Source organism: Protopterus annectens, chromosome 1.part0 (genome assembly GCF_019279795.1).
Source record: "Protopterus annectens isolate FY-2018-M chromosome 1.part0, PAN1.0, whole genome shotgun sequence".
NCBI lineage: Eukaryota > Metazoa > Chordata > Ceratodontiformes > Protopteridae > Protopterus > Protopterus annectens.
The window spans coordinates 1175520775-1175545774 of NC_056725.1; the positions used below are offsets into that span (position 1 = coordinate 1175520775).

At 37.4% G+C, this 25000-nt stretch overlaps 1 protein-coding gene across 4 annotated transcripts in view; it reads right to left on the bottom strand.

Annotated features, from left to right (window-relative positions):
• The window catches only part of LOC122796729 (sine oculis binding protein homolog), a 1221885-nt gene that overhangs the window by 623856 nt on the left and 573029 nt on the right, over positions 1 to 25000 (bottom strand). For all 4 annotated transcript variants that reach the window (XM_044065461.1, XM_044065452.1, XM_044065445.1 and 1 more), the window contains one exon: positions 6861 to 7012. In XM_044065461.1, the coding sequence (XP_043921396.1) occupies positions 6861 to 7012 (152 nt within the window). The remainder of the gene's footprint in view (positions 1 to 6860; positions 7013 to 25000) is intronic.

Below are 25000 nucleotides of genomic sequence, written 5' to 3' on the forward strand. Positions count from 1 at the left end.
GGGCAGAATGAAGGAGTGTTTTAGGGATTGCATATTCTAATGTGGGCATTAGCAAATAACAATTAGCAAATGTACTTCTGTGGGTCTTCCCTCCATATCAAACTCACCCATGAATGGAAGACATGACAAGACATGAAAGTGACTGGAGATTAAGTACAATGAATTACTCAGGGCTCTAGTACCCCAAGACAAGGTACATACCTCTTAGAGTTGACCCAGTGGTCATGATTTAGGGACACACATAGACAGTAATCTAGCCTTTGATCATCATGTGTCTACTACAGTGATGAGGAAATCATTCTATGTTGCGCAACTTATACACAAGGGTATGGCATCTAAGTCCAAGGAAGTCATTGTTCCACTGTATTCGGCATTCAGCAGACCAATCATTGAGTACAATGCCCCCTTTGGTATGTACCTAACCAGGCATATCCAACAACTGGAATGTCCACAGAGGTTCCTCACTAAATGAATACAGGGATTATGTAATATGTCCTACGCAGACCACTGCAAGGCTCTATCCCTGTACTCTGTCTCCTACAGGCTTTTGAGGGGAGATCTATGCCTGGCATACAGGGCATTGTCAGACCCCATTCTGATGGACCACCTGCATATCCACAAAACAAACAGTACCAGAATTACTCATTCTAATGACTTAAACCTTGTCTGTGACATAAAAAGGACCTGCTGGAAAGATAGGTGGGTATCCCAGAGACTCCTCTGTCCATCCATGTGAAGCAGAGTTCCTCCCTAACCCAATTCAAGTGCAACTTGGACAACTGGATAGGAAACCGGAAATTCATCCCTGGTTTGGAACCTATGTCTCTAATGGAAACAGGTAACCTGTAAATGATTCATCTCACAGGCCCATGCTTACACTTATCAAGGGTATCAGAACTTGTAAGAGATTTTGGATGCATGGCTAGGTTTAAAAAGGCCCCTGTGGTTGTTAGCCTACTAAACAGTTATTAACAACACTGGATCATTGAGTGTTAATGGTGTAGAGATCATTGAGCCAATGAGAACATTTATGCTGCTCATGACCTTATAAACATATTACTTACATAAACCTTAAATGGGACAGGGTGTTCAAGCCAGTGTCTCAAGCGCTTACAGTTTTAACATGCCAATAGAGTTGTTTAGTAGATCCAGCAACTTAGGTATCACATTTAATCATCCTCTGAGGGGTGCTGAAGAGCATGGGTTAAGTTTCATTTGGATTAATTATCAATGTACTCTAATATAATCACTGCCAACACCTAATAAAAACTAATTTATTAGCTTGTGTTTGATCTCTGAACTTATTCTAGCTCTTTTGTCCAGTATCAGATCATCCTGACACTTGGCAATTTTTAGTTCCAGTAGAATCAGAGCCAAGTCTTTAATGACTGGAGAAGGCAGGGCAGACTCCAGTACAGAACCCACTGGAGCTCCAGCAGAGAAAATGCCTTATTCCAAGCTGCAGAACCAGCTACCAGCAGAGAGTTTCTACCCCTTAAATCTTTTGAGTTTTGTTAACAAAAAGAGTGATTGTCACACATAGGGATCCCTTTTTAAAATCAACAAAAACAGTGCCTGTTTGATGACCTTTTTGTTACAGCACATGGTACAAGTTAACACTCAAATGTATTTTGGGTATTAAATTTCCTTCAGACACCCTGCTGGCATTATGCCAAGAGACAAGCTGAGCAAAATTAATACATTATTTTATGTTGCAAGCATGTACAAATCTGCCCACTTTTCCCATTTGAAACGTCTTTTCTAGTGGTGTACAGATTACATATGCTGATTCAGTTGTACTGGAAAATGCTACACAGAGGTTTTGATCCTGAGAATTCCTCAACTGGCAAAAGTTTGATTACAAGCTCAGGTGCTGGAAGAGCCCACTGAAGAGGGTATGGGGTATGCTACCTGCCAATGCCAACTCACCCATCAGGGTAAGCTACCTGCAAATGCTAACTCACCCATTGGGGGTATGCTACCTGCCAATGTCAACTCACCTATCCAGGGTATACTACTTGCCAGTGCCACCTCACCCATCTGGGATGGGCTACCTGCCAATGCCAACTCACCCTTTGGGAGTACGCTGCCTGCAAATGCCAACTCACCCACCAGGGTTACGCTGCTTGCCAATGCCAGCTCACCCATCAGGATTATGCTGCCTGCCAATGCCAACTCACCCATCAGGGTAAGCTACCTACAAATGCCAATTCACCCATCTGGGGTGCACTACCTGCCAATGCCAACTCATCCATCTGGGGTGCACTACCTACTAATGCCAACTCACCCATCTGGGGCAGCATACCTGCAAATGCCAACTCACCCATCAGGGTAAATTTCCTGGCAATGCCAACTCACTCATTGGGAATATGCTACCTTTAAATGCCAACTCACCCATTGGGGTAAATTAACTGCTAATGCTAATTCACATATCAGGGGTACACTACCTGCCAGTGCCAACTCACCCATAGGAGGTACGCTACCTGCCAATGCCAAGCTCACCTATCAGGGTACTCTACCTGCCAATGTCAATTCACCCATCAGGGGAAAGCTACCTGCCAATGCTAACTCATAGCACCATTTCATCTAATTGGATGTGATGATATCAAAAGCATTAGAAAATGTTCACAGCCTCCCCCAAACAGCTCTGATCTCTTGCAATCTAGAATCTCACTTTGTGCCCTAGGGTGCTAGGGTCAGACTAATAAATAAGGGGAAATAGTTATCTAAAAAGGCATGATTCGGTTTGCTAAGCATTCCTGCACAAATGAGATGCTACTTGACAGACCTACCAATGATCCTTGCTCCTGCTCACCAGAATCACAAAATGACCTGCTCTCGTAACAGCTCACCAGACAAAGGTCTAGGTGTTCATCTCCTTCATGGAAAGATAATGAAGACAAAATAAGTCATGGACAACTTGGTAGCTGGCAGCACAAATGAGTGTTGCATCTGTTATGAAAGCTGACTGTCAGAAAATGACAGTAATGTACGATCCTCTGAACTAAGGAGAATGGAAACATAGGAGAGCTGAGTCTGTCACATGATGCCTCTTTTGGTATAATGAAAGAAATACTTTCTATTAAACCTACTGTGGTACAGAAGGCTATGACATTGACAGCCTGTAAAACATACTATCAACACCTATCAGAACCACAACACTTTCTCTCCCTAACTTTCATTACTATGAACTAGCTGCATTTCAGAGAAAAAACAACTTCCAAGACATCAAACTCTGTTAAATTGATCTCAATCTGTTTATTGTAACAGTGTTTTTGCTTAATCTTGTGCGCATTTTCTATGTTTTTACTTTTTATTTTCTTTATATTATATAACTTAAAATACATATTTTTGTGCTATGACTATTTGTAAGAAATTTCCAGGAGCTTTTCTCCTTGGGTCTCCACTGAAAATGGGCTTCTATTTCAGTCTGACCAACGCGGTTAACAAACGTCAAATAAATAAATAAATCTAGGATTTGTTTGTCTAATGCTCTTGGTATTGCAGACATTTATGCAGAAATAACATTAACTATGCAAGAAAAATGGGATGCTAAGGCTTCTCCTTAAAAGTCAAGCTGGATAGACAGTGTATCAAAGAGAAAAAGAGTACATGAAATATGAAATCAACATAAGAACACAAATCAAGCTATCTGCATACAAATCAATAGCCAGTGGTATGAGAGATGTTCTAACTCTAGCATGATTCTACTGAAACATGACACAGCAATGCCCACTACAAAGAGGTAGCAAGAAAAGTTACAGGCATGTGAGAAGACCATTGTAAAAGGGTGAATGGGGTAAGCCTAGTTGTTTTACTTGAAAACTCGTGAGTGACATGGCCATACTGGAACAAAGATCAGATTATTTAAGAAATTAAAATTACCACGTTATAAGATTTTCTATAGAGTTGTCCTAGATGTGTAGTATACATTGTGATATCTTGTAACATAGTTTATATTCTTTCAACTTAGTTTTGTATAGTATTTTTAATGTCATTTGTATTGGATTACACTGTATTTCTATTGTACTATATGTGGAGCTTTTCTCCCCGGGCCTCTGCTGAAAATGGGTTCTGTAGACCCAGTCAAACCACCCCAGTAAACAAATGTCAAATAAATAAATAAAAATAAGTCAGTCATATACCCACCAATGACAATGACTAGCAGTGCACCCGTTTTTAGTCTACAAGTACTAAGAGAATGATTTATGGTCTTTGGAGCTATGATTCAAGCAACTACATATGGAACCCCTTAGCCACTACAGATTTTAGCAGTGGATCACCTTACATGCAAGCAGTTGTCTTTGTCTGACACTTAGATTTTCCTTAAATAATGGTAGTTCACTGGGTTTTGAGTATAAGTTTCATTTCTTTAGAACGTACACGAGTTTACCATTTTGTCTTCAATAACCTATGGTTATGCCGTAAGTGCTGCTACTGGCATCACCTTTAACACTGTCCAGTGACAGCTGATGCACACTTACGTATTTCACTTCGTTTACCAGGGTAGGGCAGTGAGCTCAGTGGACCAATTTCAGACACAGATTGGGTACAAAAGGAACAGGAACAAATAACCTTCCAATGCTTGGAATTTGCTATGTATTTTAATGCCTCACACATTTGGAGGGTGCAAGGCAGGAAGACACAAAAATGAAGACTGGATGCCTAGTTCTACAGTCCCAAATAATTAGCTGAAATTTTTATTTCTGAATTCGGACACAAATTAATCGCAACATCATATTTTTTCAAGATTTTTTGGCAAATTCTCCAATGCGTTATGTGCAGACCTGTTAGATTATAAATGTCTTTACTCATTACTTTGCTCCGCCCCTTGTATGTTACCCATGATACTTTCTCTTTTCTCTCTTTTTGTTTTGACAGCTCCACCATGACCAATGGTCAGACAAGGATACGATAGTTCCATGTTTAAGGTTAGCTGGATATAGGACAGGGTCTTTGAGAAAGCACATAAAGCCACCTTCAGGAACATGTGCTCCTGCTTTTCATCTATGATCCACGGTTTGTGGTTTATGCACTACTGTGTGACTGCACACTCCTACCAACCTATGAAAGCATCTACCCCTTTTTTACATATTTTACATCATATCCATGAAGAATTGATTCAGAAAACATATGTGTGTGTGTGTGTACATATTTATATATGTACAGCCTGGCTTCCTACTGGAATCCTAGGAAAATATCTCCAGCAAACAGCATAAGGAGGGATTCTAGAATATTTGTTGTTATTTGTTGATCCTACATTATACCAGTCTACACCTTCAGCTCAAAATATACAGCAGAGGTTTCAAAACAGCATGGCAGTAAAGTGTGCTGTTTTGATTGAAAGACGTTGAACTTTGCTCAGATTATCAACCCCCCCCCCTTCATAGTTGTTGCTGATTGTTTTAAGTATGAGTATACATCAAAAGTATAAACCTTGTGGCACCAAGTTCAGGTGCTCTCCAAGAAGCATAACAGGACATCAAACACAATAGAGTTCTTTTTTCAGATAACACATTACAACAGATACTAATAGCAAATGATAGCTAGATCCAACCATTTTGCATCTAAATAGGTGTCAACTGCTTTGTCCACGATGTAAGACATGTGACACAATAGTCTGCCCATGTACTGGGTGTAAGACATGTGGCATAACAGTCTGCCCATGTACTGGGTGTAAGACATGTGACATAATAGACTGCCCATGTACTGTGTAAGACATGTGACATAATAGTCTGCCCATGGACAGCACTGTCAATCTTGGTAATCCACTATTAGTGCTTGGATACAGTATTGACATACATCCAACATGGGTGTCAGACTTGCTCTAACTGAAATGCAGCTGGGCCGAGCAATCATTCTGGATCTGGGAAAGAGGGCCACTACTTGGTCTGATTTTGAAAATGCAAATAAATAAATGAATAAATATTTGCAGCCCATTAATGCCTATGTGCTGGGGATCCGGGGATCCCTTTCCTAGTATCTTCCCCTTTATCTTTGGAAAGCCAGAAATGTATTTGTGTTCACTGCCTCAACCTGCAGGTGTTTGTCATTAATGACCTAGGTGTAAAGCAATTCCAGATGAAATCCTTAACTTGAGTTATGAAAACTTTTACATTTTGTTTGTTTTTAGGATTAGTGCTGCACAATATAATCCATCAGAAAACAAAGAAAAAATAAATCCATTTTGCAGTAACCACTCTTTAGATAAGAGATAATTGGCCACTCTTTGTTTCTTTGTTTGCAAATTAACAGCACTAATCTTTCCAATGTAACAACTTTTTTATTAGGAGTTCAACTTATTTACCTGTTTACTTAACTAGTTATTTTTATTAAAAAGAGCTAAAAGTATTTTCCAGCTAACTGCATCAGTGATTCAATGTTCTGTTGTAAAATAGCAGAAAGTCATGCAGGTGAGCGTCATACGTGTGATTTAAAAATAGATTCAGCAACAGAGGATGCAATTTATTTGTCAGAGCCTCTACAGAAGTAATGGCAAAAAGCATAAACACTGCAAATATTAGGTGCTGAAAACCTGACGCCAAATACTACAAAGGGAAACACATTTTTAAAACTCTTCATATTTTGATCTCAATTCGGAATGATTAAGGGACAGATCACAAGTTATAATGACTAATGCAAGTTGCAAAATCGTAGGACACTAGAAGCATAAAAGAAATAATGCAAAAACAGGAACAGAAGGGAGAGGAGAAGATTATAACAGACAGACAGAAAGGTCAAACAGGCACGCATCTTATATTATGCTACACAAATCATTGGTTTATTAGCTAAGTGGCAAGTGCAATCCACACAAGACTGATTTTTTTCTTTCAGAAAATCTTATCAAACACATATCTTACCTTGTTTCTCTTAAAGTATGCTCTTCGACAAGCTGCAAAGCATTTCTCACTGCAGAAGCTTTTCACCTCACTCCCCATGCTCAGAGAGTAACGTTTGATTCCAACTTTCTGGCACCATGCACACATAATTTGTACATTTGACACGTCATCATCTAAAATCGAAAAGAAATGTAAAACTGTGAAAAAATTAGCAGAAGACTCTTCTGAACGGAGTGTCGTTTATAGCAGTGTGCTTTTTAACTGAAACAAAGATTAGTTTACTCAGCCAAATAGAAGGGGGTGTTTCACTGGGGGTGGAACTCCTAAAACTTTCTCAGTTCATAGTTGATTAACCTTGTTCTCTTTTCACAAGTCTGTGTTACTCCCTTTTATCCATCTTATTTCCTTTTGTTTCACTAGGTAGAGAAAAAAACAACACATTTTCAAATGGCACTTCTCAGTGACACCACTGAGACACAAAACACACCAATACTAGAAAGTCTAGTAAAATCCTGAAACTTTAATTCTCTCTTGTTTTTAAAACACCTTTATTGAATTATCACTTGTGAAAAGGGCAAATTTACATTTATATAAAAGTAATCAAACTGTATTAAGTTAAAATTAACTAACATTATGCTTCATATATATTGCTATATATCATATAACCTAAGCAACATTAGATAAATTATTCAATTCCTGACCCTTTTTTTAACCAATAAACATCTTTATTAAACCATCATTTACAGCATAAGCAATCATACATCTATAACAATGAAAACAAATCACACCAACACAATCTTAGTTGCAAGCATTTTACATTACAAACCATACTGACACATTCCCAGTTGCAAACATTATATGTCACTTATAATCTACCCAATCGTTTTCAGTCAAACGTTGCATAGCTCATTTAAGTACTGTCTTCTTTTAAACATCATTTCTCACCTGTATGTATTGCTCCCACAATACCGACTTTTTTCTATGTAGTTTGCTCCTATCTTTTTCTAAAGATATCAATTTCACTTATTTTATCTCTGTTATTATATTCACTACTTCTAATATAACCGGTTAAGATTTTGATTTCCATTTTTTAGTAATTACTTTTTTTGACAGCCACCATAACTAGAGAAAGCAAGGCCTTACCCTGTCTAGGCAATTCTGATTCTGTATCATAGCTCAGAAAAATCATCTCCCTCATTACAGCAATCTGCCCAATCAGCATCTCTGACAGTGCATCCCGCAGGGAATGCTTAAAGTCTGCCAACTCATTGCACTCCCAGAAAATGTTCCCAATGACATGTTTCTTCCCTGTCACACTTCCAAAATTTGCTATCCACCTGAGGAAAAATTCTCTGGAGTCTACTTGGGGTATAAAAATATCTATGTAAACATTTCCAAGCAAAAATCCTAAATCTTCTAGATTTTGTTGCACATTTGGGAGACACACATATATCTTCCCATTGCTGCTTTGTGAATTCCTTATCCAGTCTCTCTTCCCAATCCTTTCTAACCTTCCATGATTCATTCTTACAGTTATCATGCAATATTTTATATACTCTCCTAATTATTCCCTTTTTAATGGCAGCTTCTGGACTTTAATTCTCTTAACATGAATTAAACCTATGAACACTAGCAGAGGTGCATTTTCAGTGAATTTGTTTCTTTATAATGGAAAAGATTATCTACAGAATTGACTTAAATAAAACTACTTTTAGAATCATTTTCGTTTGGTACATATTCAGCAGGTGTTTCTTTTGATACATCACGTTAACTTTCTTTGGTCTCTCCTTGAATAACCTGAATGTTGCACCTTAAATTACAGTGTATTCATTTCAGCAGTCGACTCTGGAAAACTTTGCTGAACCCGACATATATCCATCCATACCGCTACCTTATTCTACTTTCTGCCCCTTCACACTACTGTTAAATTATTATTGCAGTGTTACTCTCTGGGACTCAAGCTTCAGACCCTTTATCCTGGAAACATTTCTAATGCTTCAATATTTACATGCATATTACATGTTGATGACTGGCTTAGCCTCAACTGAGTAGAAGGTCATTTATTGTTGTAGTCTATGAAGAAACGTTCCAGTACTGACATTTCACATTATTCCGCATAAACAGGTAAACGATGATCAATAGAGCAGTTCATAGAAAAGATGCACTACAGATAAACAAATAATGACTATAGGACAAAACATCATGTAAAGTTATCATCTCTTATAGTGATGACAATCAGTAATAGCATTAAAAGATATGAAAATGCATGCTACAGAAACAGTACACATTGGGGATATCTAGCTAATATATTTACTGATACAATATGACTACTATTTTTAGTATGCAAAGATATCCATTTAATCTACTTTGCATTTTAATACAGACAAAAATAACTTACTCAGGAATATATATACGTAAGATGTGTCGCATAGTATAACACAAAACAGTTTGTGTTTCTTCAAGGGAGTCACACCAAGGGGTGGGTCATGTAACCCTGTAGCCAATCACTCTTCAGTACAGATTATTTGCTCTTTCATTTGTATATCTTGGCAAAATATGTTTATAACACCAATATGTACATACAATCTGGAATCAGAACTAAATGTCCTGATGATAGAAACTATAGTTTGCTTCTGCTCTGCACTTTCTGACCTAATGATGCTTCCACAGAGCCATTTGTTTTCTTATGAGGCTTGCACTATGTTGCATGCATGGGCAATAACAGATCAGCATTAAAACAGAGCATTTTGATGAAAAAGTCTACCATTAATCTTGTTTTTCATTTTTTCACATATGTCTACATTAAACACATTTCATACAGCAGTAAAATCTAAAATCTCACACTCAATATTTTGTTTTTGAGCTCCAATAAGCACTAATGTACTTTTAGCTATATTTCTTAAATTTTTGGCAAGAGATCACAACACTACAATCTCTAGCATATCTGAAGCTGCAGAGGAATTCTCAAAAGCTGGAAGCTGTGGATTCAACATCTCTTCAAAGACAAATCCAAAACACACTGACTGTCAAAGGAGACTCTACCACAGAAATCAGGGGGTTCAGGAGTCAATAGATGTGTATGTGACCAATGTTAAATATAGAGTACAAGGCTGGGAGTTTGGTGATTTGGCAGATTCACTTATCACAGATGGAGCTGAATGTATAATCAGTAAGGATAAACTAAGAGGCAGACTATTAAGAGAAGCAGATCTAACACCAGAAAGGATACAATGTATGTAAATTAAGTCAGTTTTCTAACATTTAACATTGAAAGTATGACTGAAAAAATGGAAGTGTGCAAAGTAAGTGTTGAAAGAAGAAAGAGAGCAAAACAAATCTAAAAACTGTTAATTGTATAAACATAAAAGAATGCTGGGAAACACAAGGCAGGCATATGACACTGGCTACAAAATGAGTATGTGAAATCCACTTACAATATAAACATGACTATATGCAAAGAAAACAATATAATGCATTTATTAAGGTTTGTAAGCTATGTGGTAGTTATAACTGTTTTAAAAGAATCTTTAAGAAATTGAATAAAAGGTTGCAGCAAGGTGTTGATATTTCAGTGTCAAATGAATAGTATAAAGTTCAAATGTTTATAGGAACAGTTAAACTGCATTCAGTTAAAACAGTGCACACTACATACAATGTTAAAACAGACAATAACCATAGTGATAAAAATGTGCATTCAAGCCAACCTGCTACTAACATTAAAAGTAATTTCTGGTCAAAAACATTGTTAATTAAAGGCAAGCCAGCTGTATTTAAGCTAAATACTCAACACCATAAAAACCAACTGCCAATCATTAGCAGACCGGACTTCCGCTGTGGCGACCCCTAACCGGGAAAAGCCGAAAGACAAACAACAACAACTACTGGTGCAGAATGCAGCATATTGTTGGGTTCTATTTTTTAAACTACTGAACTCAAACATTAAAGGATTCAAATTAGCATGATTGCTTCTTTCATACTCAGGGCATAAAATGAAGCCTTTGAGATAAGACTTGCTAGACTGTACGCACAAATGTGAAAAATACAGTCTGTTGTTGTTCCATATAGTGCCAGTCCAAGCTCCATTAAACCAAACACACATATTCTGGGTATACAATACTTGCAAAATACCTGGTATGATGAAAATATGTCATGCAGTACATTTACAAAATGGATTAATATGTGCTGCAAGGTATAAATGTGGCACTATACATGACATAGTGCACATTCATTGAAAACAGCTGTAAAGGTGTGCAGCATAAATATTTGAGAAGTATAAAGGCTGATGCAAAACAGAACAGTTGATCCTTGAATCTAATCAACATATTTAGAGTAACTATGCACAATAGGATAATTTTATAGAGTAAGAAGTTAATTTACCAAGCAGATGCAGTAAAAGAGTATTTGCGTTCCAGTGCTTCACTACAAGTACAGAAGCGCATATCCCAGGATGCTAGATTTGCATTGCAGAGTTCAGATGCAGTTCTGCAGAAGTATACTAATATCTGTTTAAAGGCTGAGATTGTTTGCAATGTGTACACTGTATGTCTCCTGAGGCAAAACTGACTCGTACTATAAAAATAGTCCCAACTCATAGACCAGACTGACACATGTAAGCATGGGAGTCACAGACAGACAGGACTGTCAGACTGAATAAACACTATGGCAATAGTCATGAAACATGAGAAATGAAGTATAAACATGAATCCTCAAGACTTAAATAAGTGGATCAAAAGGAGGTATTAACCATTATACAGTTAAAACAGTTAAACTAAAATGGCAACTACTGTTAATATTAAGTTCTTCTCTTTTCTTGGTGCCAGCTAGAGGTTCTGGCAAATTATGGTAAATTATTCCAGTTACAGGATATTTTTTATTTAGAATTTGTTAACTGGGGTAGAGCAGTTATCTTACTGGATCTGCTTCTTTTTCATCCTGGGGATAAATGGTAGATATGTGATATTATATCCAGAATGACAAAATGCAGTATATATCTGTATGTATTATATACAGAGTGGATATCAGTATATCTGTATGCATTATAGACAGAGTGGATATCAGTATATCTGTATGAATTATATACAGAGTGGATATCAGTATATCTGTATGTATTATATACAGAGTGGATATCAGTACATCTGTATGTATTATATACAGAGTGGATATCAGTATATCTGTATGCAGTATAGACAGAGTGGATATCAGTATATCTGTATGTATTATATACAGAGTGGATATCAGTATATCTGTATGCATTATATACAGAGTGGATATCAGTATATCTGTATGCATTATATACAGAGTGGATATCAGTATATCTGCATGTATTATATACAGAGTGGATATCAGTATATCTGTATGTATTATATACAGAGTGGATATCAGTATATCTGTATGCATTATGTACAGAGTGGATATCAGTATATCTGTATGTATTATATACAGAGTGGATATCAGTATATCTGTATGTATTATATACACAGTGGATATCAGTATATCTGTATGAATTATATACACAGTGGATATCAGTATATCTGTATGTATTATATACAGAGTGGATATCAGTATATCTGTATGTATTATATACAGAGTGGATATCAGTATATCTGTATGCATTATATACAGAGTGGATATCAGTATATCTGTATGCATTATATACAGAGTGGATATCAGTATATCTGTATGCATTATATACAGAGTGGATATCAGTATATCTGCATGCATTATATACAGAGTGGATATCAGTATATCTGTATGTATTATATACAGAGTGGATATCAGTATATCTGCATGTATTATATACAGAGTGGATATCAGTATATCTGCATGTATTATATACAGAGTGGATATCAGTATATCTGTATGTATTATATACAGAGTGGATATCAGTATATCTGTATGTATTATATACAGAGTGGATATCAGTATATCTGTATGTATTATATACAGAGTGGATATCAGTATATCTGTATGCATTATATACAGAGTGGATATCAGTATATCTGTATGCATTATATACAGAGTGGATATCAGTATATCTGTATGTATTATATACAGAGTGGATATCAGTATATCTGTATGCATTATATACAGAGTGGATATCACAGTTGGCATGTTGTAAGAATCACAATGAAGAGTAGAGTTAGTCAAGCTTTGTAGACAGATGTATGTTATGAAGATATTACTTAGATGACCAGAGAGAGAGCAGTTACAATTTTCCTGAATCTTGTAATGTGCTTTTAGTTCTGACTGGAAAATTGGTTGACAGGAATTATCTAAGACAAGAAGGAAGAGAGTCCCACAGTCTGTGATGACGGGCTGAGAAAGCATAGGTTCTTCATTGAAGCCCAATTTGGGGAGGAATTGAGGAGAGGAGCCGAGTTGTTAAGACTTCTAAGGCTGTATGCTGGTGCATCTCTGAATATTTTGGAGGCTACTGTGGGAAAGTTCTCATTCTTGGCAAGTTTAAACATTTGACAGGCAAGAAGAAAATCGGCACATTGTTTCACAGGTAGCAATTTAGCTTTTTCAATGGTTTTGCAGTGGTGTTCATTTTTTGGGGAGAGAGTGATGAATATGCATATGGTGTTTGAAATGGTTTGAATGGTGGATGCATTTCTTTTAGAGGCTGCAGCAAAATGAGGGAGATCATATTCTAATGGAGCCAGTAAGATACCTTTGTATAAGGCATTCCTACATGGTACAGAAAGAAAAGGAGAGAGCCTACTTGCCCAAAATAGGAGTGAATTGAGTGTGTGTGTGTGTGTGTGTGTGTGTGTGTGTGTGTGTGTGTGTGTGTGTGTGTGTGTGTGTGTGTGCGTGTGTGTTGTCAAGCTGAAAATGTAGGAAGATGTCCAACCAAATCCGTAGGTATTTGAATGCAGTATCATTCCAAAGGTGTTATTCAGATGATCAAGGATTTGTAGAGGTCTAGAAATAGGAGTGAGCTTTTGCTCAGAACCAAAAAACATAGTTTTTGTTTTAGAAGAGTTGAACAATGACTGCTTATCTCTGACACATTAAATAAGGGCATGAAAATCAGTCAGACGTTTGAGTTTAAGAGAAGAGTGACAATGTTTGGAGTGGAATAAGACCATGTCATTATCATAACGTAGGAGAAAAAATAGAGGAAGTCAAGAGGTTGTTAACGTAAATAGAAAAGAGGAGAGGTGCCAGAAAATATCTTGTGGGCCACATTTCTGCAGAAAAACTGATGGAGAGGTTGGTAAGCTGAAATTCATTGAGAAATAGTGTTTGAACCAGGGGGGTCTATCATCGCTAATGTCTATTTCAGTGAGATGGTCTAGGAGTGAAAAGCTAGATCAAAGACTATGGTGATGTTGAAAAAAATGGCAATGACAATTAGACCTTCTCATTTCCAATAAGAATGTTATGAGTGAGTGTCCAGTATCGGGGGATGTACTGCGACCAGATCAAAAACCTTGTTGCATTTGAAAAAGAAGGCAGTGCTGGCTGGTGAACTGAGTGTGTTGTAACTAAAGCCATTTTTTTTCAGAATCTTTTCTAGAGAAGAGAGGATAGAAATGGGCCAGATGTCTGATGGACTGGAGGGAGTGGATTTCTTAGGGAGAGATTATTACAATACCACAGGCAATAATACAAAAATACTTATTGCAAAGGAAAAAGGTGCCTATGTGGTTTGGGGATAGAAAATGGTGTTGCTGTTTGAGATGGTAATTAAGAGTGAAGATGGTTTGGGATGGTGGGTCTGCAGTGGGTGGACTGGTTGTACATAGTTATAATGAAGTGGAAAAAATTAATGGAGTTACACAGAGCTACTCAGAGTTAGTATGCTCCTGAGGTGGATGTTCTTGTTGCCTGGAGGTCCAGGGGTGAGACAAACTGATATAGAAAACAGTAACTACTGAAACATTAATGTAAGTAGCAGTTGGTATCCAACCATCTGTGGTCTAAACCATAGAGGTGGGATGAACATTGGCCTACCAGCATGAGTCTTTGGGTCTTGCTTGCTGTTAAAAAGGAATTCTTCATATTATCAGAAAAAAATCTCAGGGGACTGTTAATCTCTTTAGAAGATCTTTATTTGTGAAAAGGAGATACGCACTGCATTGATCTGTTTAGGTCTGAGAATTCTACATGTTTAAAAAAACCCTTAATATAGAACCCTTAATATAGGAGTGCCCTAGGTAAAGCCTGTCAGTAGGCGTGTTCTCTCATGAGTGAGAGGTCATGGGTAGGTAGGGGAAATTTACCATACAGACTGCCCCTTCCATCTGTTCTATTCCATTAACTCTAAGTGCCAAAAGAGTCCATGCAGTTATATTAAAGGTTAAAAAACAATACAAGATTTAAACAACACTGTCAGATTGCAAGGATATAAAAACTAAGTATCATTAGAATATCAGTCAAAAATAGTATCTGAGATATAATTTAATAGCAAATTATTGAATTTGATTGTAAGATTCTTCTGTGCTTTCACCATGACTTCATCAGACTTGCCTCAAGCGCATCCGATATCTACTCGATGAGTAATTGTGGAGCCTATGTGTAGGAAATCGGTTATAATTTGCTTGAGGTGATAACGATCGGTGTTACCTCCAAGTGGGATTTGTGCCAGATTAAAACCATAAAGTAAACCAATATCAAATAGGCCTCTGGTAATGCTTGGAACTTGGGTTAACGCTAAGCATTAGTCCTGATTAAGTACCTGTCTGGAGGTAACTAGCCACATGGTACGCTGTCCATGGGCCTGATTTTGTGTGTCGGGGATTGTATTTCATTTCCTATATCTCATGTGTATAGAAAAACATTATCATTCCTGTAGGAAAGTCTAGGCCAATACTGGGAAAAAAACTGCCAATGAAATTAAATTTCAGATCACTGTGTAACATATAGTGTTTTAACTGGTCAGAGATGTAGCAGCGCTTATCTGCCTCTACACAAATAAAGATCTTCTAAAGAGATTAATGGTCTTCTGATATTTTTTTCTGCTAACATCAAGAATTCCTTTGCAACAGTAAGCAAGACCCAAACGCTCATGCCAATAGGCCAATGTTCATCTCACCTCTATGGTTTAGACCACAGATGGATGGACACCAACTGTCACTTACCTTAAGGTTTGGGTAGTTACTGTTTTTCATATAAATTATAATGAAGTTTTTTTTTATCATAGGATGCCAGAAAAAGTTGAAGATACATGCTATTTGTTTTCATGTATGTAGTGGGATCTTTAACTCTTGGAAAGTAGACATCTCATAGTGGCATTTTTAGCAGGTTATGTGCTGGGCAGAAAGTGGGAAACATTTAGTGGGTAAAAGGAGAGGGAATCAACTTGCATCCTTTTTTACACTTAACCACAGCTGATGTAATTCTGTCAGTCTGACTTATTTTTAACACAGTGGTCATTAATGCTTATATTAATAGTTTGGAATGAATACTGACATAGTGTCTTCCTTTAAGGGTTTATATTATATAGAAGGTGTCTGACTGTTGTGGTTGGATTAGGATGCCTTACTGTGTTTTGCTTTTGAAAACTGCAGTCACTATTCAGTTTGTCTTTTAATCATTTAGCATGCATGTACGTTAGGCTGTGGCCCACTTCAGACAATACTTATTTATAATCTGTTATTTGTTTATTTTTATCATGAAGGGTTTCATTGAAAGTTATGGTTGGGAATGCATATTTTTACATTTAAATTCATTTTACTGTCAGGGGGTAGAATCACAATTTCTGATAAGGAAACATGGTGACTACTGGCTATTTACTTTGAAAGATTCTGGCTATTTATTAATATGCATGTTTATACAGTTGGCACAGAGCCTAAAGATGTATTGCATGCATTGTACATATTTTATACTGAGTTAGAAACCAGTCACGTTCTTTCATTTTCTAATGCATTTTATAAATAAAAATACAAGTGTGAAAGGTACAGCAAGCACAATTTAAATGGCAACCACTCCCATTTTTAAAGAAATCAGCAGTGGTGTTCATGCCTGATGACATTTATCATGGATCTGCATACCTTAGACAGGGAACTGTGCAATTTGGTAATCATACTATCTGAATTACACAGCAGCAACAGGGAATATTCATTGCTGGATTCCATGCGCCTTTTACATAGAATCAACCATATTTCAGAGGTAAGAAATTTTTTAAAAGTATGCAGTAGAAGTGTTAAGTTTCTGTTTTAATAATATGATCTACTAAAGACAGTATTGCGATTTAGTAGGTCTAAGAATGACTTTAAATGTTGATTTACAACAGCTGCGTTTGTCTAACTTACCTTTGATATGAAAAAATAAAACTATTTTTATTACAAAGCTCTAATCTTGGAACTCAGAGCTTTTAATATATATGAGAAGTGTTTGATGCCGCTTTGCCTAGTACAGACTTTGTAGTCTTCTTGGGTATTAAGTGATCCATTACCATTACGAATCTGTTCTGGCAGAACACTTTTTGTGAGCATTTTTTTAAACTGAAACAATATCTTCTCATGGGTTGATTTTTATGCAGATGACATCTGACCACTTGGAAAGTGCATCTACAGAAATTAGAAACTTCCAGCCCATGGCGGGATCTATGAAATCAGTATGTCTACGCCTCCATGGTGCTGGTGATCATTCCTAAGGATACTGTGATGCTGGTGACAGTGAATTATAAATGATCCTGCATGCACTACAACTTGTAGTTAAGTATTTGTTTGTCAATACCTGACCACCACATGAAATTCTGAGCAAGATATTTCAATTTTACACCTCACAAGCAGGGTAAAAGGGGGCTGCCCTGTGTGCATACCATTAGAGGGCATGACTGACAGTTGCTGATAGGATGTAAGTGTAGTACCAGCATTTATTTAAGAAATCAGGTGAGACTGTGCCTTCTTAAATGAATGCCAAAACTGCATTCACAGTTAGCGCAGTTTGTTAGTAGCTGTAGCAAACTTGATACAGATCAGAGTGGAGTTTAGATTTTTTTTTTGCACCAGTCTGGGAGACTGCCTCAGACATCAAATAACCTGGCTACAGCTCTTAAAAATGGAACATTTGTTCTAGTCTACTTACCTGGAATGAATGAATGAATGATTAAATACATACATATAACATTTTATGTGTGTGTGTGTGTGTGTGTGTGTGTGTGTGTGTGTGTGTGTGTGTGTGTCTGTGTGTGTGTGTTTGTGTTTGTGTGCATGTGTGTGTGTGTGTGTGTGGGGGGGGGGTTGGTTTACATATGTACATACATACACACATGCACATATGCACACATTTTTGTTTGGGAAGGAAGAGAGGAAACTGAAATATGCAAACAAAACCTGTTTAGACATACAGAGAAGATGCAAGCTGCAAAACTCCATGCAGTTAATAAAAGAAGGTTAGGAGTGAACATGCACCCAGGAGGCACAAAACAAAGTTTAATCATTGTACCCACTGTAGTGCTCAGTGACCACTGACAACAGGGAGTTGTAAAGTGCTAGTGGCATGAGAGAATTACATGCTGTGGACAGCAGAGGAAATTCTCACTGACACAGCTACTCAGGAGCTATTAGAAGTATGGATACTCTGTCCTACTAGGCTTTTAATAGGCTCTGCAGGGAACACAGTAAAATACATATAAGAAATTGTTGTAGAAAAAGAGGGTAGCTGCATTTCACCACAAAATTACTATCCAGAATTCAATTTCAAGGGAATGTGTGTTTGCTTTGTAAGCATTTGTAGGATGAAAACAACACCATCACTAATTCTTTAGGTTCTAGTCAGTTCATGACGAACTCCAGGATCAGGTTCTCAATTCTGTATCTGACTGGGGTGTTAGTTAAGAAAGTCTACGAAACGTGTCTCTCTGTAAATGGAAGTAAGCACAGTCCTTCCATTTCTGGGTCAAACTGCAGCATTTTTATACAAGTACTGCCTTTGCCGACATTTCCTGTATCACAGACAAAAAGAAGAGCATGCCTTGTTGGCATTATGTGCAGCCAAGACATAGCAGGGACTGAACCAGTAAAATTCATGTCACTGATGCTCAGCTTTCTATAATCCTTTGCAGAAGCAAATGGATGAAAGCTTTCCAGCCATACAATATGTGTAATAAGGCAGAACTCAGAGTGAGTGTATATTATTCCCTATTGAGTGGAGACTTTCACACGGATTGATACCCAGAACAGCAACTTATTTTTATTAAAGTACAGAGGATCATTTTAAGCACAATGCATGTATTACATCCAAGCTTCAAAAAAAGAAATAATCTGAATGCAATATACACTGCTATTTGATAAACCTGGACAGGAACAGTACATTTCAGGTAAGCTTTTTTCACATGCGTGAATGTCTTGGACCACTAATGACTGGAGATACGGCCCTCCAAATGAAGACTAAAATTTTGATCACACTGTGTGCAGCATTATTTTCTACTCATATTCCCTTGCACATAACTCCATTAACTACTATCAGTTTACATTTGCTCCATTTCACACAGATTAAAGCTACTCCACTTGGTGATCTTTATCTACTCCATGTATGTTAAGGGTGAAAAATGTTTTACTGGATTTCAAAGTCTTTGAAAGCTGAAAAAGTATTTAGTGCTGGCAGACAGCAGGCAGAAATGAAATGCCTTTCTCTAGAACTGATGCTTTAAAAGTTGTTAGACACTGTTCTGCCACACTTTATGTTTATAAATGTGAAAAAGCAAACCACCCAACAGCTTTAAAAGCTGTTTTACTTTCTGCCTCAGTAATTTGCTGGCTGGCACTGTCTGCTGTTTGTACCTTCAGTGAGATCCAATCTTAACAGCCTGTAGGTGTCTTAACAAGCTTTTGTCATGCAAGGGATCTACCTTACAAATGTATTGTTTTCTATGATTTCAGAACATAACAATGGCACTTAATAAACTACATCAACTTTATAGCGATAATTTTAGATTTCACTTATTGATACTTATCATATGAAAAATTCTACAATTTTATATCCAAGATGTTCCGTTTTAAACTGCAATGCCTGAGTTAAGTAGCTATTTTATTACAATATTACATAGTATGTTACTGCTTAGAAAACAGTCTTGTTCTAGTCAGGGAGTTGAGCAAGGCATAATAATGTTTAGTGTGTGTGTGTGTACACACACACACACACACACACGTGCGCACATACACACACACACACACACACACACACACACACACACACACACACACACACACACACACACACACACACACACACACACACACACACACACACACACACGCACACACACACACACACACACACACACACACACACACACACACACACACACACACACACACACACACACACACACTCACACACCTTTCTATACCGTGTAAGCAGTATGAAAATTCCCAGAATGGTCAAAAATGTTAAACTACCAAAAGTGGAAACAAAATTGCATAATGTTGGAAATTCTTCTACTTAAAAGGGGAGAGGTAGTTGAGGCTTTATTTACATATTCAGGTAGCTATTTGGTAACAGGATAAGTCTGGTACAAGGACCCATTTCAGACACAGCCTTGACCAGGGTCATGTACAATTAACATAAGATGTACATAAAGTAAAACAGTTACTCAGGAGACAGATGAACAAGACTGTGTGTTATATGCGGAACATACAGGAAACAGAATGTGTTTAATTTGCGACTATTTACAAAGATATAGAACTAAAAATATGACCATTTGAAAGGAACTTGGCATTTCATCAATTTCTAAATATAGGCAACAAGCAAATCTGGCCAGAGAAGAGAGGTCACTGAAGAAAAAGTACCCAGTACTATGAGAAGCAGCAACATTACAATTAATAAAACACCAAATGCACAGATAGATTAGCTTCTAATATTACTGAGTGAGTGCTTTCCTCTTTAATCCACACAAGACATCATCTTTTCTGATGAAGTCTTGTGTGGATTAAAGCAGTTAACAATATTGGGACTGTCCATTCTCTGCGTTTGCTGTTTTATCAGTTTGTGTACTTGGTGCTCTGCTTGGTCTTTACAGGAGTTTCTGGTGTTTACCACTGGAATTAAAGGTAATAAGTAGCAGGGGAGTGAGGGCTTGTGTAGGGGTTCTGGTAGCTGTGGGGTAAAAACTTTTCTAAACATAAAACTCGACTTTCTTCAGATGGGAAATAGAATTTGGCTGTATGTCTTATACCCTCAGATGAACAGATGGAAATGAATAAATGTACCAATTATGCTACAGCTAAAAAGACTTTATGGATAACAAACTGATAAAAAAGTCAGTGGGCTAAACCAGTAGGCCTGTTAACTACTACTTGAAGACATTTGGTACTGTCAGTGTTAACAATGGCACAAGGGTGATGCATAATTAGTTTTAGGAAGAATTACGTTTATAACTATGAAGGCTCTGGGCTCATGTGTATGAAGTCTTAATAGTCTGTGCCTTTTCTAATTGTGTAAGATTACTTTTGTTTACTTACTTTGAATGAGACAGCATGAAAGAAAGAGGATAGGCTTGACAAGAACAGTGTAAAAAAGCTGAGTGATGTACTCAGTATGTGAGGTAGCAGTTTAGCTTAAAGGGCATTGGGAAAGGGAATGATGTGGGTTTTCTAGAAGAATGACTAAAGAGGAGTTGGGGAAAAATATAGTATCTAGAGATGGTAGTAGCCTAGTTAGTAAGTAAAGTGATGGAAAATTGGTCTGGACAGCCAGAAATTGTAAAGGTGGTGGGAAGAGGTAAAGGAAAATACAAAGGACAAGATAACATACACAGGGATTATAAAATGAGCAGAGGTAAGTGGTGTGGTATAGCGGCCATTAAAGACAAGAGAAGAAGCGGAAAGACAAGAGGAAGGGACAGATGCAGGTAACAGTGAGAGCCTGAAGTGGTCTTGCAGGAACAGATACCACAGGGAAAGCTAGAGAGAAATTGGTTGGGAGGGATACTTAACTCCCATATAATGTGTTAGATGGACCTCACACCAGCTGGACTGCAGGGCTGGCCCATCCATTGGGATAATTTTTCATCTCAAAGATGACACATTAGGAATCTAGTTTACTGACTGTAGTTCCTCACCTTCCTGGTGCAACAAGTTGGGAGAGTACACTGGATTCCCTGACACCCCCATGAAAGATAAAAAAACATGCAAGCTTAACACTAGCTAGTAAGTCTTTCATTGAGTCACAGTGAAGTAAACTGCAGCCATATATTAGTATACACAAGTGTGAGTGGCATATCTAAATAAAAAAATCCTGATGTTATCAGACAGTAAGAATGTATATGACATTATCCACAGGGTCTCTTCTAAGCAATTTGACAGAAAGCTCTCACACTACAGATAAGCAACCTGCATCAACATTCATCCAGGGCCACACAACAAAGGAATACCTTATTCACAAGTACATGGACTGTGTTGGACATGTTATAGTGATAAAACAATAATACAGGGCAACATCCTCCAAGCAAATAACAAATGAGCTTTTTGCACTTTTAAGATGTTCCTACAATTCTGAATGATGATCCTAATCCATTATCCTCAACACTTTGCTGAAGACAGCTGCAAATGGACACACAGCAAAACAGATAACATGACATCATGTATTTCCTGTACTCTGAAGGGGCACTTCATTTCCAATGATACATTGCAGACTATGACCCAGTCTTCTTCAGAGAAAATATCCCAGATTTTATTGTGTACATATGCCATGCTGGACAGTATACAGGTGAATGGCCTGGTAGTAGCCATCACAGAGATACAATGGGTGGGCAGTGTGAGTCCCTGCAGTGATATAGATAGCCCACTCTCCCATCCAGGTGAGGGGCTAGAGACATACAAATGTTGTCATTGCTAGGATGCTCTTGACAACACAACTCCCTAAAGTCTGATTGAATGATGCTTCCTCCCAGACAGTTATTAAGAAGGTTGGGTCAATTATTCTATTATTAACTGGAAAACATACACCACTAAAAATAAGCATGTCCAATACTTCCTTGATCTAATAAATGCCATCCCCCCACCCTTGCCCTTAATATTCATGGTATTGTTGTAACAAACATAGCCCACTTCTGCCCCCCCCCACCCATTATATCTACATTCATTCACTAAGTGGTTTCTCTGTGAAAATCACAATCAATTCCTTAGCAAAGAATTCAGAGTTTGAGGATTGAAGAAAACAACTCTTAAAACACAATGATGAGCTTTCAAAAGTCTGCTACATTACAAGTGACATCTATGTAGCTACAGCTGCCATATATACCTCAGACTTTTACTGACATTCACTAAGAGGTATAGCCCAAGCAATCCATGAAAAGACTAAATATGATGGGAATTTAAAAATAAACCACCATGATGGTCTACCTGCAAAAACAACATTTATAATAAAATAAAAAATAATACAACAAATAGTAATTCTCACCTTAAAGACTCCAAGAAGAAAATTAGTAAAGAGCTAAAAATCACCATTAGGAAAGTCAAAGTCAAACATAAACTGGAAGTAGCAGAGGGCATCGAGGATAATTACAAATCATGTTTCAAATATATCAGGACACTAAGAAACAACACCCAGTAATGATCCAAACTAATCTACAATGACAGCACAAACTCTGACCCAAAGAATATTGCCAACACGTTAGTTGATAAATTTAGTGCTAAATTCACATCGGGCACATTCACAGAAATTTCACAAATCCTTGAATACCTATCCCTTCCCAGGATTACAATGGATCAAGTCATAATTGCCCTCTCCAAAGCCAGTGGTGTAGCGGTTAATGTTGTTGCCTCACAGCAAAACGTTCTCTGGTTCAATTCTCAGCTGGGATGTCTTCTGATTGGAATCTGTATGTTCTCCCTGCATTCACATGGATTTCCTCACACTTTCCAAAGACATGCATCTGGAATGTTTTTCCCTGGGCCTCCATTGAAAATGGGCTCTGTCCCAGCCGGACTTTCCCACTAAACAAGTGTTAAATAAATAAATAAATAAATAAAATTATCATATCCATTGGCCCCTATAACATTCCTGAATGCTTAATCACTACTGCTAAACATTACCTGTCAGAGCCTCTCCTAAACAAGTTTCTGAAGAATGGAAAATGACCACTGTAATGCCCTTCCACCCTGGTAACTACAGACTAATTGGCCTAATGGGAATACTTTGCAATCTCTTGGAGCACAGCATATCAGAATTCATAAAGTTAGATGATGAAAACATACTTCTCTGGATCCTCACTAATTTGGCCTCATGGAAACTAGGTCATGCCTTATCATCTTAGCAAAATTCTTTTGAGAATTTCACAGAATCTATGGATGATAGCCATGCAGTTCACATGCCATATTTTAATCTGACTAAAGCCATTGACACAATTTCTTATGCTTGTATTGCCAATAAATTAAGGACCTAAGCATAAACTTGTGTATTGTGAGGTGGATAGAAAACTGGATATCTGACAGAACACACACATAGCTAAAGTTGCTGGAGTCCCTCAGAAAGCAAAAAGGTGACTTGTATTGCCCCTTGTGCTGGGATACTTCCTCTTTGGTGTCTACTTCTCTGACCTTCAAACCAATTACACAGACCTATGATTTAATAAATTTGAAGATGATTGCAAGCCCGGTACTGTTGTTCTACCAACCTCTGATGTTACTTCACTGCAACTTGTTTTAGACTTTGCAAATAACAAGTATAAAAAAACAGCTTAAACTAAATGCTAAAAAATGTAGTATACTTCATGTGACACCTTTGTTTTTCAAACTGAACTATAAAATAGAAGGCACACTATTCCAGAATGACTCAGTACCAGAAATCCTGTTACCTTACAACAGTAGTCAGACAATTTATCTAGCTGGGCAATTAACATCTAAATACATCTCATCAAGACCAAAATAAGTTATCATTCCTCTATACTCATTCCTTATCAGACTAGTTATTAAGTATAATGACCCCTGTGGCATGTACTTGTATAAATACATTATATAACTCAAAAGACTCCATCAGTTCTTAACTAAAAAGCTCACAGATCTAAAGGGTCTATATTATAAACACGAACGCTTACCTTATTGAATCCCTAAACGTCGATCTGTACTCATCGAACCGCATAAACACAGAACGCCCTAAACCGCGAAATTCAAAACATTGAACTATTATGCTTGTCCCACCCCACCACCCGCTACATACTACCTACACAAACAAATTAAATAATCCACACACATACACTTAAAACC